The 19,407-nt window shown below is 41.9% G+C and overlaps 1 protein-coding gene across 1 annotated transcript in view; it reads left to right on the top strand.

The window, feature by feature from the left end:
* The first annotated feature begins 1,122 nt into the window (after positions 1 to 1,122).
* Positions 1,123 to 19,407, top strand: part of LOC149471231 (tyrosine 3-monooxygenase-like) — a 77,340-nt gene continuing 59,055 nt past the window's right edge. The window contains exons 1-3 of the mRNA XM_089652737.1: positions 1,123 to 1,340; positions 5,990 to 6,161; positions 8,235 to 8,326. Of these exons, the coding sequence (XP_089508863.1) occupies positions 1,128 to 1,340; positions 5,990 to 6,161; positions 8,235 to 8,326 (477 nt within the window). The 5' untranslated portion in view covers positions 1,123 to 1,127. The remainder of the gene's footprint in view (positions 1,341 to 5,989; positions 6,162 to 8,234; positions 8,327 to 19,407) is intronic.

Below are 19,407 nucleotides of genomic sequence, written 5' to 3'. Positions count from 1 at the left end.
TACTCACAATTTCCTTTGGATAACTGGATGCCTCCTTTTAATACCGGCAGAACATGTTCCTTTCCAGCAACAGCAGAGATCAAAATACCTCCAAAGAAGGACTTGATTATAGGTTCCCCCAGCAAGGCCCTAGCTGGGACCTTGATGGCCAGCAGCTTGAGGTGAGGGATAGCCATCCTCCACCTGTACAGGTGGAATCTCTTGGCAGTAAGATAATGCTTTCCTGCAATTCAGACTATTTATACACCTCCCCAGCCACCATCTGGGACATCCCTCCCAGGAATTGGGTGAAACAGTATAAATATTCATTCTGCCCATTTGTCTTGCTTCAAACCTATATTCCAGAACAACCCACAGTTTTCCAGAAAGCAAAGAAGAGCAACTGAACCTGCAGCCTAGGAAAACCAGAATGGACAACAGCAATCAGCAAAGCTTCACTTACTACAGAGGAGCCAAAAACGATATTTACCTAACCACCTAGCAACCTATCTAGTAGCATGTACAATAACCAGCTGGAAATGTTTATAAGACTAGTTTTTTCCATCTCCTTAATAAATATATGGTTTTTTAATGCTTTTTATACATCTGATTTTAGTTGCTATCTGAAGGTAGCACCTTCAAAACCCCCATGAGATAAATCTCCTTTTCCATTTTTCACTATATATTATAAATTATGTATAATTTTAATTTGCTCAGACAGATTCACAGTTAGCTCACTTGATGAAAATACACAGGTGATGAAAAAAGAATAACAACATCATAATTACTTATCTTTATTTTCGAAAAATTAGCCAGTGCTTCAACTCTTGTGATGTGAATTTGCAATAATAATGAAGAGCCACAACGACAAACACAATATATCTGATGACATAACTTAATGAATATTTATAACACAATCCTCCAACAATGGGTATATAAGTCATAGTTGTATGGGGCAGAAGGACCCAAGCTACTCTACTGCAGGTCAGTTTGTTGGTTCGCTAATAGTGAAACAGTTAAAAATCAGGTATGTGGATGTTTTGGTGCTTTTATTAAAAAGAATCATATTGTGGTACAGAAAAAGCAATATCTTTGTTCATATATTTAAATGCTGTTTTATTCTACTGTCTTCTAAGAGCAGGTTAGACATGAGGGCTGAAGTGGGAGCCTGTCAATGCAGGAGGCAGAGTCTCAGAGAAGATGCTTGCAAGGAGAATGAACCTTCAGTCCTATCTGCACCTGAGCCTCAAGATGGAAATAACAGAGACTTGGGAGAAGACATTGGCACCACTTTAAATCTGATTTTTACAGTCAGAAGCCCTAACACTACTTCACTTAATGCCATTTTAAAGATCTTAGAGGTAAAGTAACCACATGTCTGTGTTTTCCACCTCATTCATTTGTGTAATAACTGTGTATTTGAAGACCCTAGAAAATGTAAGGTAATTCATTTGAAGATTTTCTCATTTGCTCAGTATCAAATTTTGTCATAGAGCAGAATCTGTCATCACTTTCAATGTGTTTACAATCAATAGACCAGATCCTTTACCCCAGATCATGTAGAATATTTAACAAATTTTGTCATAGAGTCGAATCAGTCATCACTATCAATGTGTTTACAATCAATAGACCAGATCATTTACCCAATTTCACATAGAATATTTAACAAACAGATCAAGGACATGGTCACATTTTTTAATGATTTTACATGTAGTAACACAAATGAACATTAAGAACAAGAATAAAGTACACAAATATAAAATTACCAAAAAATGGAACAGAACGCAAAGAGAAATAAATAAATCTATATGTAATCTTAATCTACAAATTACAGTTACAAATTCTTTTGTATGGACAGAAGTTGATAAGTTCAAACCCTAATTTATTTAAAAGTTGTTAAATCTTGTATGATTTATTCCATCCTTTGTGTGAAAATAAATAGTTATTAATATTTCATTTTTTTATGTATGCAATCAAACCAGAGGTTTCAATGGATAATAAAATAGTTTAAGCTTTTTCTGTAATTATAATATTGTTTTTCTAATTTAATGAAATTTGTGAAAGCATCATGTCATACTTGAATGGTACGTATTTCCAAACATTTTGTTAATGATTTTACTACTACTAATGTGGTGTTAGGAATGTAGTTTTCTGATAGGTTGCATTTTTTAATCAGTGTATGGAGAAAAAAAAATGTATTACTCCTGTGATACCCAGTTTTTTATTTATTACATCACATATTTAACATGTGCTCACCTTCAGTATACAATTTGAATGCCGTTATGTGAGTTGTAAAATTTCTACCAGTATATATTACATGGTTTTTTTATAAGACAGTCTAATAAGCAACTGTCATAGTCAAGTGTAGCAATTTAAAGGATAAGTTCACCTTTTTACAAAAAATACACAATTTTTCCTAGTTTCCTAATAGGTTGCATTTTTTAATCATTGTATGGAGAAAAAAAAATATTACTCCTGTGATACCCAGTCTTTTATTTATTATATCACATTTTTAACATGTGCTCACCTTTAGTATACAATGTGAATGTCTTTATGTGAGTTGTGAAATTTCTACCAGTATATATTACGTTTTTTAAAAGACAGTCTAATAAGTAATTGTCATAATCAAGTGTAGTAATTTAAAGGATAAGTTCACCTTTTTACAAAAAATAAGAAATACACATTTTTGTGCAGGTAGAAAAATCTGCATTTAAGATTTTTGTTGCAGGAGCCTGTAAATCGTTGCACCAGTGGTCAGCAGATTGCTGGTACCATGCAGGTCTCCTGCAGATCTGTCAGTATATTTGCTTGCCCTTACGTGATGTACAGGCAAGCAAATATACTGACAGGAAGACTCAACGAACTTCTACAGTGCTCCACAGTGCCATGGTTGTACATTGAGAACTTCAAGCCAACAGCCGACAGTGACAGAACACAGTGAATGAGTGACGCATCCGGATGTGCGGAGTCCCGCATGGCCACATTTTTTTAAAAATTTGATAGCTAGCGAGGGGGGAGAAAAACTGTCCTGTCAAAGCAGGGGAGCAGGGTTATCGGGGGCTGGTCTGATCATAACATGTTACACCCTGAATATGGGTGTAACATGTAACATGTTATGACAGGTAAATGCACTGCATGCAACCCTACCATGAACTTTGCTGACTATAGCAATTACTACAATAATTTCTTTATAGGGTGCTAGCTAACATGTTGTCTATCCCAGTGATCAGCATGTTTTAAATTGCTATAATTTGGTTAAGTTAACGTTAACATTTTCTTTTTAAAACAATGCTGTCTTACATCTGTTAAAAAGAAAAAGCAGCATTTGCTGCACTATACACCTTCAACCCAGATCTGCCCCCTACATAGGTTTTCCTTGCCACCAGATATCCCCAGTCTTTGGGGTTGATTCAGTACCATCCAACCCAATTCCTGTGAACCCAGGCTGTCACTGACCAGCCCTCTTGGAAAGGGTCATCACCCAGCCTGGGCTCATAGTATTCCTGGACTAAGTGGCACTCACATGTCAATACGTGAGTCCAGGAGGAAGGACCTGCCCGTTGTCAATGAGGAAAAGAGGAAAGACTGTTACCCAATCAGCCTGAAGACTGCAAGAGAAAAAGTAAATATGGGATATTTAAAAAACTTAGATCCGAGACATACCTGTCATGAGAGATTTGTAAAAAGGCTGCTAGATTTTTGTTCTAAAAATGTTAGTTGCCTACTTGTCATGCTGATGCTTTGGCTCATGCATTCCAAATCACTGACTTACAACAAGTACCAAAGTAACACTTTATGACACTTTGCATGCACTCATGTGCTGCACACTTGTACCGAATCTGTAATACTGAGCTACAGAAACCAGAAACAGCCAGGCAAATAGTATTTTTAGAATGGTAATATTTCAGATCAAAGGTGAAACTGTAGTGATGGCTCAGTAAGGAAGGGTTAGCAACCTTAGGTTAGGATTTTATTGTTCTCCCATCTCATTACTAGGGTTGGTTGATTCTTCTCAAGATTTACCATCTTTTAGGTTTGCTTATGGCTTAAAGTAGTTTTGAGTATATACTCTGTAAGCCACTGAAACATATTTAATGAAGAAAAATACTGTATGTAATGCATTAACCAATATGTATAAATCTATAGTATGTAGCCTTGTCATATAAACTTAAAGTCAATGTTACTGCTGTAACCTTGTTATATAAATTTTAAAATCATTTTAGTAATTTAAATTTAGTAAATGTTTTAAGTGGCTTTTTATGATATTACATTACTTGATGATGATGAAAAAAAAAACAACTTCTTTATCTGCCTGCTTCTTGGCAGCACTATATGCAATGTGCATTACCCATATCGTCCAGTCTGAATTAAATATTCATTAGTCTTACCTCTGTAAAATGAGTTCTAATTGGTTGTTGCTCTTTCCACTACTTTTTGATTATTTCCTAAAATATGGTCCTCATAAGGCCTTTTGCATCGGTACTGATGTTTGAGCGTCAGCATTTATGGACATAATTTCAGACATTTGTTTTGCATGCATTTATGCACATAACACACTCCTATGTAAAAATCTGTTATTCATGCTCACATGTGCGTATATGCACATATATGCTCTCACATGTGCGTATTGGCGCATATATTGACCAGGAACACGGATATTTATTTATTTATCTACTCAAGAATACGCAGTGCTTGTTTACGTGCCTGTGTTTTCAGGCACATTGTAAGAATTGGGCTACATTTTAGATCAGTAAAAAGAAAATAAAAAAGCTGTACTGAGCTTTTTCAAGCTGCAGTGTGCAAGAGACATTGTTAGGTATGTATTATATACTATACACTATGCATTTGTGCATGTTCTTTACATGCACTACATTTTGTGTTTGATCTGTAGCCAGGGAATTCTATTAGTTAGAATATTTCTATTTTAGTTGAACTATGTATGACTTGTAAATTTAAGTTATAAACTATATCAGTAAACTTATGCGTGCTACAGATATCATGAGATTACCCTCTCCCCTTCTTCCTGAGTGTAACAGTTTGTTTACATTATATGTAATTTATCCTAGATCAGGCATCACTAAATGGTGACCGTGGTCCGTATGTGGACCGTGTAACAGTCCGAACTGGACTGCAGCCTCACCAAATAGATGCTTGAGTGTCCTGTCCTGCCCACCACTGCCACTGTCATCCTTGTGGAAGCGCAAAAGATTGTAAGTGTGGCAGGTCTGAATAGAGGGCAGGACTTTTCAAATTAAGAATTGGATGAAAAATCCCAACCACTATTCAGACCTGCTGCACCTCCAACCCTGTGTGTAAGGTAGGACAGTAAAGGTAGTCAGGTGGTTGCTTTAATGTGAAGGGGACTTTGGTATGAAGTTAGTACTGTGAGGAAAGGGACAGGAGTCTGCAATATGAAGGAAGGACTGCAGTGTGGAGAGGGGGACTGTGATGAGGGGGTCTGTGGTGTAAGGGGGAAGGGGGGTGGTAATGTGAAGAGAGGACTGTGGGGGGGACTAGGATTGAAGGAGACTGTGGTGTAAGGATGAGGGGACTGAGGGCACTGGTGAAAAAAATGGGAGGGCTGTGTTGTAACATCTGTGTGTTCACACCTATGCATTTGCTGTGGCTCACATTGAATGGGCTGCTGTACCTGCAGGAAACACAGGTAAAAGGTTTCTGCACCCTTTAAAAATGCAGCCGCTGGGAATTTGCATGGTGCTTTTGTCCCATGTGATTTCCCCCATCCGAAAACACACTGTGGGTGTAGCTGCAAGTGGTTGTGGGTGCGATTTACACACTTTTCCGCACCCTCTACCACCCATGACAGTGTGCGCCTAGCCTGAAGGGGGACTGTGATGTAGAAGGGGGAAATAAAGGAGGTGAAGGGGGGACTGAAGACGCTGATGTAAGTGCTCATTCACACTTGTGCAGAAATGTATGTTTTCCTGCACTAGAAAAACATAGTTCATTTTTCAAGCTTTCATGTATTCTCGTGTTCATTCATTTCCAGAAATACAAAGCCTATGTTCTTCACATGGAGACCAGACCTGCTGTAAGATACAAGAAGAAAGAGGATCTAGAGTGTTATCTGAAATGCTTCATTCCCAACTCTTCTATCAACATTCTCACACATTCCTTAAAAAAGATGTCAGGAGATGTGAAAATAGTCAAAGATGAATTACGTAAGGGAATATTAAATGACATTCTTATTTTGTAATCTTTATCCTGATAATCACATCTAGTAGAGATGTATCTGTTAATATATTGTTTATGTCAGGTATTGGTTTAAGAAGGAGTTTCTTTGAAAAGAATAAGCCTAGATGCTTTGATGCAATAGCCATTACTTGGTTATTTTACCTCTTGTCAATTTTGGTGGTGCTAATTTTTTCAGAAAATTGCATTATTGCTTGCAAATTAAGTACAAAAATACAAGAAAATTGGGTAACTTACCAAATTTTGGATAGTAAAGTAGATTTTAAAGGATGACCAAGCCCGAGATCAAAAATGCAATAAATTGCAATTTATGTACTGGCTGTATTTTTTTTTTTTAAGTGAAGAACACTTTCAACAAATACAGAAAACATTTGTTGATCTTGCCAGACATTCAGTGTCCTTGTCACTTCCTGCGAGTTGCAGTGAAGAATATCTTCTTTCCTAGCTATCTTCTCTAAGCTACCACTAGCCCTGCCTACATGTAATTATTATATTATTATTATACAGGATTTATATAGCTCCAACAGTTTACTTAGCGCTTTACAATATAATATTTTTGGTTTTGGGTTTACATCCACTTTAATTTAGCTTAGTGAATAAAATGAAGCTGTTCAACCTTTGAATACCAGTTCATGGGCAGAACAATAACAGGATTTTATCTTTGGAGTGATTGATTTGAATATGTATTTACTTTATTCACTAAGCTGCTTTGCCAAATGAACATTATCTGATGGGTTGCTATAAGATAATAACCAATTCAATGCTACATTTATTTGTTTCTGACTACCCACTGTGCAGGATCTTACAGCTCAGCTGTTAGAACTTGTATAGTATGGTATGTCCTTCTTTCTTATTGAAAAAAGGAAGGATCAGCCCCAGCAAAGTGTTTCTGTCTGCATGAGATCTACCAATCTTCAGGAGCAGGTCCGGACTGGCCATAGGGCACCCCGGGCATATGCCCAGTGGGTCGGGGCCGCCTGGATAGGAGAGGCGGCCAGGCGGCACATAGAGGACCATGTATTTCTCGGTTCCTCTATGTCCCACCCGGCCACCTCTCCTATCCATCTCCTGCAGGCTGCATGTCCTGGGATCCTGTATGCTCCCCCCGTGGTCGACCCCCTTCATCCCTCGGAACACTGCGGGGGATCTGTCAGCTTATGCCGTCCCCAGTGCTGACAGTTCCCCCCCACCACAGACGGAAGAGGAGAGAGAAAGCTGCCCCTCCTCCTCCCACCCTCTCCTCCTGTGTCTACCCTGCCCACACTTCCAGCCAGCCTTGTGCCTTCTCTCCTCCCTTCTTCTTTCTTTCTCTCCTTTCTTTCTTTACTTCTCTCTTTTTTTCTCTCTCTGTCTCCTGTTTCTCTTTTCTTTCTTTCTTTCTTTCTTTCTTTCTTTCTTTCCTTCTTCTTTCTCTTCTCTTTCTTTCTTTCCTCCACTCCTTCCTTTTTCTTTCTCTTCTCTTTCTTTCCTTCCTTTTTCTTCCTCTTCTCTTTCTCTTCTCTTCCTTTCTTTTTCTAGTGGCGGAACTACAAGGGTCACAAAGGTCGCTCTTGCGACCGAGCCCTGGCGTTCCACTACCGGGCTCCGAGGAAAGGGTCCCCGGGCTTTGGGCTGCTCAGCCTATTTTTTGACCCAGTCCAGGCCTGTTCAGGAGTGCAAGTTACTGTTTCCTCAATAAACCCTAGATGGGCTGATTCTCATCTAAATGCAACATTGAGTTAAGTCAGGGGGTGATCTTTGGTAATCCATGTCCACCATAACCAAGGATATAACTACAGCTATAGCAGCCCAAAAATAATGTGCTGTAAGTAGAATTGCTTTATAGGCCACTTTCCACTCATGGAAGCACCATCAAAATGTTGCTATGATAATGTAAAACATTTCTATCACAAAGTCTACTGCAATCTTTCAGAGCCATTTCCTCATTACCCTTATACTAATTTACATTGTGCATTGACAACTGCTATATCATGTTTAATAATGCATTCCAAAAGTAAAGGTAAACAATTAATGATGCATATATTTTAATATATTTTATACAGCTCCTTCTTTTCCAAAAAAAGTTCAAGACCTGGATGTGTACAAGCAGCATTTAATTGTGAAATTTGAGCCACATTTTGACCAGGACCATCCAGTAAGTACACAGAAATGAAAACCCAGCCTGAAAAATCTGCCAAAACCAGGAATGTTTGTCACAAATAACAAAGTTTTTTCTAATTAAGCTAACTTAAACATTCATAGCTTCTATGCAAAGCCTAACTTCACTTATTTTTTTACTTAGCGGCAAGGGATAGAACCTCCGTCAGGTTCTCAGAAGTGAGTTGTATTCCCATTGGAGAGTTTTCCCCTCACTTCCTGTTAGGGACATGGAATGGTGGGACATCCTCTAGTGAGGCCAAAATTGAGATTGCTAGAACCCCTGTCAGGCTGTAATTGTCTATATCTTCCTGTCTCAGGGACTGATACCCTCCTCATTTTTTTGTCCTTTCTTGACAGGGTGTGAGTAAAGTTTTCAATGGGGTCATACAATAAAACCCTAACAGTAGTTCCCAAGTCTATGCAAAATGGAAAAAAGAAAACATTTTGGTTGGAATAGGATTTTGGCTGGCACACACAAACGCTAAGAGCATTTGGGGGGCTGTTTGACTGCCATGCCCCACAATGCACTGTGCTCTGACAGGTCAGTTGCACTGCTCCACAGACTCTGTGGTCAGTTGCACTGCTTTGGCTTATCACAATGCACTGTGCTCTGACAGTGCATTGTGATAAGCCAAAGCAGTGCAACTGACCACAGGTCAGGTGCACTGCTTTGGCCAATCACCCACGCCGTTTTGTCTGCAAAATTTGTAATTGCCAGCAATTCTTTTACATTTAGCTGACAGCTGAAACATTAAAGCATGTTTTTTTTTGTTTTTTTTAAATGATCTTTTTATTACATTTTTCAATACAAAAATATAACAACCCATTATAATTCACAATCACCAGTACAATCACATAAATCTCTTTTACAACTTCTTCCCTCTATTCCCCCCCCCCCATACCACTCCTGTCCAGGTCTAATTAACTAACTTCTTACTCCACTTATATTTATCTATCATGATCTATGTCCCTTTCCCTCTCACACCCACTTTTACTTTCAGGTTCTCTGTCATGTTCTCTCTGGGCTTTTTTCTCCTGAACTCCCAGCCAGTTCCAAGTATCTCTTGGATGTTTTAAAATCTAATCAGCAACCCCACGTTTTCCTAAGTTCTTTCATTTTTTCTTCCTCCAAATGACACTGCTCCTCCATCCTAAAAATGTTTTCCACTCTATTTAACCAATCAGTTATTCTTGGTAGCTCCAGAACTTGCCAAAACCTGGGGATCAGACCCCTGGCTGCACTAATTAAATTGCATAATACCCAGTTTTTACACTGTTTGCCTATAATCTCAAAATAAAATATGCACTTCCATGGGTCCATTTGTCTAGTAGTCCCACTAATTTCCTGGATACCATGAATCACAGCACACGATGTCACAATGTCAAGATGAAATCAACTGGGTGGCCACACCTCCTAGATATTTAGGAACTGTCAGACTGGCACAGCTGTCAGACAGCAGGAGCCAGTGTCGAGAGCAGGGCCTTTTTTTTTTTCGGGTCAGCAGTGGCATCGAGCTTCGTGATTGACGTTGGAACTACTTTGGAGAACATTTTTTTTATTTTTGTTTTTAATAAAGGACTTTTCAAGACTATCGTCTGTCATTTTTTACACTCCACTTTTTTTTGTGACTCATTCACATGGGGCGGTGGAATCTAAGGGCTCCCTTGTTAAAGGGGACTTCCAGATTCCGATAAGCCCCCCGCCTGCAGACCTCCACAACCACCAGCCACGGTTGTGGGGAAGAGGCCCTTGTCCCCATCAATATGGGGATAAGGAACTTTGGGGGGAGGAACCCCCCTGCCCCAAAGCACCCCCCCATGTTGAGGGCATGTGGCCTGGTATGGTTCAGGGGGGAGCTAGTATAAGGGCCTGGTATGGATTTTGGGGGAATCCCCATTCCATTTTTAAAAATATTTTGGCATGGGGGTTCCCCTCAAAATCCATACTAGGCCTGAAGGGCTTGGTATGGATGGGGGGACCCCACGCCGTTTTGTCTGCAAAATTTGTAATTGCCAGCAATTCTTTTACATTTAGCTGACAGCTGAAACATTAAAGCATGTTTTTTTTTGTTTTTTTTAAATGATCTTTTTATTACATTTTTCAATACAAAAATATAACAACCCATTATAATTCACAATCACCAGTACAATCACATAAATCTCTTTTACAACTTCTTCCCTCTATTCCCCCCCCCCCATACCACTCCTGTCCAGGTCTAATTAACTAACTTCTTACTCCACTTATATTTATCTATCATGATCTATGTCCCTTTCCCTCTCACACCCACTTTTACTTTCAGGTTCTCTGTCATGTTCTCTCTGGGCTTTTTTCTCCTGAACTCCCAGCCAGTTCCAAGTATCTCTTGGATGTTTTAAAATCTAATCAGCAACCCCACGTTTTCCTAAGTTCTTTCATTTTTTCTTCCTCCAAATGACACTGCTCCTCCATCCTAAAAATGTTTTCCACTCTATTTAACCAATCAGTTATTCTTGGTAGCTCCAGAACTTGCCAAAACCTGGGGATCAGACCCCTGGCTGCACTAATTAAATTGCATAATACCCAGTTTTTACACTGTTTGCCTATAATCTCAAAATAAAATATGCACTTCCATGGGTCCATTTGTCTAGTAGTCCCACTAATTTCCTGGATACCATGAATTATTTCCTTCCAAAAATCCAGTATTTTCGGGCAATTCCACCGTGTGTCATTGTACCCTTTTTCCCACAACCTCTCCAACATAAAGGTGAAAGAGCAGCTTGCTGCTTATGTGCCACACTCAGTGTAATATACCATCTCGTCAAGCATTTATAGTTCATATAACCACACATTTTAGGAACCAAAGATCTCAAATTTTTTTTAAATAGCCTACAGTGATCCTGTCCGGACTAGGACTCTTTCCTGAGGCCATGTTCTTCAGGGCCAAACTAACTTCCTCCGGAGGTTATAGTTCTCTCAAGGGCCACTAATTGTTCTTCTGCTATTCTAGGCATATCCACCTCCTTTAAGTATTTCTGCCTTTTTCTCTTCATATCTTCTTCCATTTCTTTTTGATTTCTAGGACTCACATTATAAAGCCTACTGTAGTATTTTTGGAACTTATTAGCGATATCAGTGGTGGAATACACACATTTTCCTTTGTCAGTTTGGATTTTACCTATAAAAATTTTTTTTTCCTTTAACCTCCTCATTAAATATTCTCCAGGTCTATTCCCCCCACTGATATCTTTCTTTTGATACCCTGTTAAATATCCTCCTCACCTCCTGTTCCATGAGATCTTTTAATTATTCTCTTCTAAGGGTTATCTTCAGGTATATGCTTAATCGAAACCTAACGTATTAAATCAATAGTGAAATACACAATATTGCACTGGATGCAGAAATAACTTCAATCATATGTGAAAATAACAATACCATAACATCCCTTGCTGCCACTATGTAAATAAATCCAATAAAATTACAATTAAAACCCACAGTGATGGTGTAAAATGTGGCGCACACACTTAGCAGTGATAAACTAATCATAGAAATAACAAATATTTAAAAAAATTAAACAATGAAAAAATGTCATTAATATGTAAATAATATAAAGTGAAAAAATAAATTAATGGGAATCCAAATAAAACATCACATATTTAAATCCACCATGTGATGAAACAACTTCCAGTGAAAACGAAGAATATCCAGTGACAAAAAAAAAACACAGTGGTCACAGTGTGCCCCCACACGGGTTTGCACTTACCAGTGCTTTATTGTCCTCGCTTTGGCAGGTGAGAAAAGGAAGAGGGCTTTAACTAGTACACGATAATATAAGAGGTGAAAGGAGTCCCCAATATCCACTTGTTGAGCCACCTATGCGTCCGAGCATGATGGTGCGGCAAACCTTAAGTGATGCGGGACCGTAAATGAAAGTGACGCGATGGTGTCTGATGTTGTTTGTTCCGGAGGTGGTGAGAGCACCTAAGCAGTCTCCGTTTTTTCACACTGCATTTGGGCTTATACTTTTTGTACACATTGTAAGTTTAACTTTTAAAGCAATAAAGCAATCTATATTTTTGTACTACACCATTGGAGTGGGCCTTGTTCCTTCTTCTATTTACATGATATGGTTGTTCATGGAGTGACATCGGATACCTTGTGAGATCCTTGTGCATAGGTGGCTGAACAAGTGGATATTGGGGACTCCTTTCATCTCTTGTATTATCCCTTACCAGTTAAAGCCCTCTTCTTTTTCTCACCTGCCAAAGCAGAGGACAATAAAGCACTAATAAGTGCACACCCATGTGGAGGCGCACTGTGACCACTGAGTTTTTTTTAATCACTGCATATTCTTCGTTTTCACTGGAAATTGTTTCATCACATGGTGGATTTAAATATGTGATGTTTTATTTGGATTCACATTAATTTATTTTTTCACTTTATATTTTTTTGACACATTAATGGCATTTTTTTTAAATATTATTGGTTGTTTCATTTTTTTAAATATTTGGTATGATTAGTTTATCACTGCTAAGTGTGTGCGCCACTTTTACACCATACCTGTGGGTTTTAATTGTAAGCTTCTGTTATATATCCATGCCTCCAATCTTTTTATGTAGCTGTTCCAACCTACTGTATATACCTTTTCCATCAACCTCTTTAATTTTTTCCCCGTTCTTTCCATTTTTTTGCCCCTATCGCTATCAATGTTCCCCTAATATATACCTTATGAGCCTCTCACACTGTGGTTACCAACACCTCCTTGTTCTCATTAAACTCAAAAAAATGTTCAATTTCCTGCCTTATCTTTTTCTCTGCTTCAGGATCTTGTATGAGTGTCTCATTTAATCTCCAAGTATTTGTTTTCCCCTGCTCCACACCAACCCGAAGTCGAAGTCTCTCTGTGACAGAAGCATGATCAGAGAAAGACATAACGTCAATTTTGGAGCTAACCAATGACTCCAGTTGTCAATGCTCGATCAATATATAATCCAATCTTGAGTATGTTTTGTGTACTGGAGAGAAGAAGGTGTAATCTCTTTCTCTTGGATGTTTTACTCTGCAAGTATCGGTCAATTGGTCTTGGTATAATAACATTTTCAGTAATTTTAATTTCCTACCCCCCTCTCTCGTCATACCAGATGACACATTCAAATACGGATCCATGCACAAATTAAGATCTCCTGCCACAACCATATTACCCCTTTTATATTCAGAGATTTTACTTAACATACCCTCCAGGAATGTTACTGGGTTTTTATTTGGGTAGTAAATATTAACTAGTGTATACTTCATTCCTTGTAGTCTTCCCTTCAGGAGTAGAAACTGGCCCTCTGGCTCCTCCACTCTCCCCTCCAGGGTGAAGCTAATGTTTTTTGAAAACCCGATCGCTACTCCTTTAGCCCTTTTAACTGGGGAATCAGCATAATACCATGTTGGATAGTACATCAAGTATAACTTAACATTTGTATCATAAGTTATGTGTATCTCTTGTAGAAACACTATGTCCATGGAGTGTTGGTATATTTCCCTAAGAATCTTATGTCTTTTTATCGGGGGGGTTTAATCCTTTCACATTATAAGTCATGAACTTGATTGTACTCATTTATAATATTCCTTTTCTATCTTATCATTTCACCAGGGACACAGATATAGACAACTTAAGAACTGGACCTTCTCCCCCCTCCCTCCAATTACCTCCTCCCACCTCTTACCCTCTCTCTCCCACTCCCCCCTCTTCCTCCCCAACCCCCCCCCCCCCAAGATCCTCATGGCCTACATAATGCCCTGGAATCTGTCATGGGTCATTTCCACTAGTGATTCCTAAAATGGGGTGAGACTCAAAACACACACGTCCACTTCAATCCCTATTTTGTGACATTAGTTAGATTGGAGTCTGACAGCATGTCTGGCCTCCGAGCTGCCCGCCTGAACAAAATATTCTTTATCTCTCCCTGTATCCCAGTCATCATCACACCTAGACAGGAAGGTACCAAGAGCAGGGGCAACCATGGCATGACAGGGAAAGGGTCGGGGAGCGCTGGAGTGGGGAGAAGAAAAAAAAAAAAAAAGAAAAGAAGGGAGGAGAGAAAATAGAGGAACCATGTCCCCTCTTCTACCCTATGCCTAGGGACTCTCCTCCATTCCCCTCTACCCTTGCTCTCCGACTTTATCCACCAAATCCCCACCTACACCCTGTCTCCCTACTTCTTCCTAGTTACCAGCTGCCATTTTCCTACCCCCTGCCCACCGCTCACATTAAGACCCTCTGACCACCCTTCAAGTTCTATTTTTTGTAAATCAAGTTTCTCACGGAAGCCACTAAAGTCTTCAGGAAACTCTCCAGCCAATTAAGCATGCTGGAAAGCCCCAATTATAACAGACTTTTTTCTCTCTCACATGTTCTTGTAATGGTTTCAAGAATCTTCTTCTTGCTAGTGTCTCTGGAGAGATGTCAGCAAAAATATGCAATTTTTTTTCCTCATACCGTATTTTCCGGCGTATAAGACGACTTTTTACCCTTTGAAAATCTTCTCAAAAGTCGGGGGTCATTTTATATGCCGATATACGGCATACTGGCACTTGGTGTCAGGGCGGCACTTTTTATGAAGGGTCTGCTGTTTCTTACCTGGCTCCGGTCCCAGTCCCACGACGATCCAGTCCAGGAAGCACGGCTGCTCCTTCATTCAGTTCGGCCACTGGATGTTCGCGTGGCTGCTCGGCTCCGCCTCCTCACTGGTGGTTGGCCGCCAGAACTGTAGCTCAGGAAAGGCACACAGGCGACCAATCACCGGCGAGGAGGCAGAGCCGAGCGGCCCCGCGAAAATCGAGTGAGGGAGCGGCCGGTAAGTGTGCCGTGCAGAGGTGCTGCTGCAACCACATATGCTGGCTGCAGCAGCACCATACTGGAACAGGGGTCAGCAAGTGTAATTGGTGTCAGTGGGAGGAATAGTGCCCCATCATTGGTGTCACTGATATTAATGATGGGGCATTATTCCTCCCACTGACACCAACGATGGGGCACTTTTCCTCCCCCCCACTGACACCAAAGATGGGGCACTATTCCCCCCCCCCACTGACAACAACGATGGGGCAATATTCCCCCCCCCCCACTGACACCAATGATGGGGCACTGTTCCACCCCCCACTGACACCAATGATGGAACACTATTCCTTCCCCCACTGACACCAATGGTGGGGTACTATTCCTCCCACTGACACCAATGTTGGGACACTATTTCTCCCACTGGCACCAATGTTGGGACACTATTCCTCCCACTGACACCAATGTTGGGACACTATTCCTCCCACTGACACCAATGACGGGGCACTATTCCTCTCACTGACACCAACATATGCTGGCTGCTGCAGCACCATACTGGAACAGGGGTCAGCAAGTGTAATTGGTGTCAGTGGGAGGAATAGTGCCCCATCATTGGTGTCACTGATATTAATGATGGGGCATTATTCCTCCCACTGACACCAACGATGGGGCACTTTTCCTCCCCCCCACTGACACCAAAGATAAGGCACTATTCCCCCCCTACTGACAACAACGATGGGGCACTATTCCTCCCCCCCACTGACACCAATGATGGGGCACTGTTCCACCCCCCACTGACACCAATAATGGAACACTATTCCTTCCCCCACTGACACCAATGGTGGGGTACTATTCCTCCCACTGACACCAATGTTGGGACACTATTCCTCCCACTGACACCAATGTTGGGACACTATTCCTCCCACTGACACCAATGTTGGGACACTATTCCTCCCACTGACACCAATGACGGGGCACTATTCCTCTCACTGACACCAATGACGGGGCGCGATTCCTCTCACTGACACCAAAGAGGGGCACTATTCCCTCCACTGATACCAATGATGGGCCACTATTCCTCCCACTGATACCAATGATGGGGCACTATTCCTGCCACTGATACCAATGATGGGGCACGATTCCTCCCACTGACACCAATGATGGGGTGCTATTCCTCCCACTGACACCAATGATGGGGTGCTATTCCTCCCACTGACACCAATGATGGGGCACGATTCGTCGCTCCGACACCAATGATGGGGCACGATTCCTTGCTCTGACACGAATGATGGGGCACTATTCCTCCCACTGACACCAATGATGGGACACTATACCTCCCACTGACACCAATGATGGGGCACGATTCGTTGCGCTGACACCAATGATGGGGCACGATTCCTTGCTCTGACACGAATGATGGGGCACTATTCCTCCCACTGACACCAATGATGGGACACTATTCCTCCCACTGATACCAATGATGGGGCACGATTGCTCCCACTGACACCAATGATGGGGCGCTATTCCTCCCACTGACACCAATGATGGGGTGCTATTCCTCCCACTGACACCAATGATGGGGCACGATTCGTCGCTCTGGCACCAATGATGGGGCACGATTCCTTGCTCTGACACGAATGATGGGGCACTATTCCTCCCACTGACACCAATGATGGGACACTATTCCTCCCTCTGACACCAATGATGGGGCACGATTCCTCGCTCTGACACCAATGATGGGGCACGATTCCTTGCTCTGACACGAATGATGGGGCACTATTCCTCCCACTGACACCAATGATGGGACACTATTCCTCCCACTGACACCAATGATGGGGCACGATTCTTCCCACTGACACTAATGATGGGGCACTATTTCTCCCACTGACAACAACGATGGGGCACTATTCCTCCCCCCCCCACTGACACCAATGATGGGGCACTATTCCACCCCCCACTGACACCAATGATGGAACACTATTCCTTCCCCCACTGACACCAATGGTGGGGTACTATTCCTCCCACTGACACCAATGTTGGGACACTATTCCTCCCACTGACACCAATGTTGGGACACTATTCCTCCCACTGACACCAATGTTGGGACACTATTCCTCCCACTGACACCAATGACGGGGCACTATTCCTCTCACTGACACCAATGACGGGGCGCGATTCCTCCCACTGACACCAAAGAGGGGCACTATTCCCTCCACTGATACCAATGATGGGCCACTATTCCTCCCACTGATACCAATGATGGGGCACTATTCCTCCCACTGACACCAATGATGGGGTGCTATTCCTCCCACTGACACCAATGATGGGGTGCTATTCCTCCCACTGACACCAATGATGGGGCACGATTCGTCGCTCTGACACCAATGATGGGGCACGATTCCTTGCTCTGACACGAATGATGGGGCACTATTCCTCCCACTGACACCAATGATGGGACACTATTCCTCCCACTGATACCAATGATGGGGCACGATTGCTCCCACTGACACCAATGATGGGGCGCTATTCCTCCCACTGACACCAATGATGGGGTGCTATTCCTCCCAATGACACCAATGATGGGGCACGATTCGTCGCTCTGGCACCAATGATGGGGCACGATTCCTTACTCTGACACGAATGATGGGGCACTATTCCTCCCACTGACACCAATGATGGGACACTATTCCTCCCACTGACACCAATGATGGGGCACGATTCGTCGCTCTGACACCAATGATGGGGCACTATTCCTCCCATTGACACCAATGATGGGACACTATTCCTCCCACTGACACCAATGATGGGGCACGATTCTTCCCACTGACACCAATGATGGGGCACTATTTCTCCCACTGACACCAATGATGGAGTACTATTCCTCCCACTGACACTAATGATGGGACACTATTCCTCACACACTGACACTAATGATGGGGCACCACTATTCCTCCCACTGACACCAATGATGGGGCACGATTCGTCGCTCTGACACCAATGATGGGGCACGATTCCTTGCTCTGACACGAATGATGGGGCACTATTCCTCCCACTGACACCAATGATGGGACACTATTCCTCCCACTGACACCAATGATGGGGCACGATTCTTCCCACTGACACCAATGATGGGGCACTATTTCTCCCACTGACACCAATGATGGAGTACTATTCCTCCCACTGACACTAATGATGGGACACTATTCCTCCCACTGACACACCGACCTCCTCCACTCTTCCTACCACTCCATCCCCCACAGCTATCTCCTCCTGTGCCACCACCCCCTCCCTCCTAGATTGTAAGCTCGTAAGAGCAGGGCCCTCGATCCCCTCATGTTTTGCATTGTATTGGTATTGTTCTGTCACATGTTCTGTCCCCCTTTGTAATGTACAGCGCTGAGCGAACTATTGGCGCTTTATAAATACTGTATAATAATAATAATAATAATCATTGGTATCAGTGGGAGGAATAGTGCCCCATCATTGGTGTCAGAGCAAGGAATAGTGCCCCATCATTGGTGTCAGTGGGAGGAATAGCACCCCATCATTGGTGTCAGTGGGAGGAATAGTGCCCCATCATTGGTGTCAGAGCAAGGAATAGTGCCCCATCATTGGTGTCAGTGGGAGGAATAGCACCCCATCATTGGAATACCATACTGAAATACCATACCATATTGAAATCAAATCTGATGTTTTTTAATATTTATTTGGTGTGCATTGGAAGAGGGGTAGTCTTATACAGAGAGTATAGCCCAAACCCTATATTTTAACAGGAAAAGTAGGGGGTCGTCTTATACACCCAGTCATCTTATACGCCGGAAAATTCGGTACTTTATTTCAGTAGTGTCCTGCAGCCTTTTCTATATTCTTTCCCTATCTGCGACATGATGGAATCGAATTATCATGTCCCTAGGACTGTCTGCCGCTACTCCTGATGGCCGTCTCATCCTGTGTACTCTCTCAATTTGCAGTTTTTCTGACGCTGGTCTTCTCATTATTGGGTTACATATTCTATTTTCTCCTCTAGATCCTCTGCCTGATCTTCTTCTGGGAGGCCCAGGATCCTTAAGTTTTTTCTTCTATCATCGTTCTCCTGGTCCTCTAACTTATATGATAACTTTCTCTGTTCTCTTTGCATCTCCTCCACCTGCATCTCCAAATTATTAATCGGTTGAGTATGTACTTCCATTCTCTTCTACCTCTTCCATTCACGTTAGTATCCATCCCAGGTCATTGCGTAGTACTTCCAACTCGTTTTTCAGACACTTCTCCATTT

Source organism: Staurois parvus, unplaced genomic scaffold (assembly GCF_062004578.1).
Source record: "Staurois parvus isolate SC_StPar_1 unplaced genomic scaffold, SC_StPar_1.0 ptg000025l, whole genome shotgun sequence".
NCBI lineage: Eukaryota > Metazoa > Chordata > Amphibia > Anura > Ranidae > Staurois > Staurois parvus.
The sequence above is the reverse complement of the archived record's forward strand: the minus strand, read 5'-3'. Positions and strand labels throughout refer to the sequence as shown.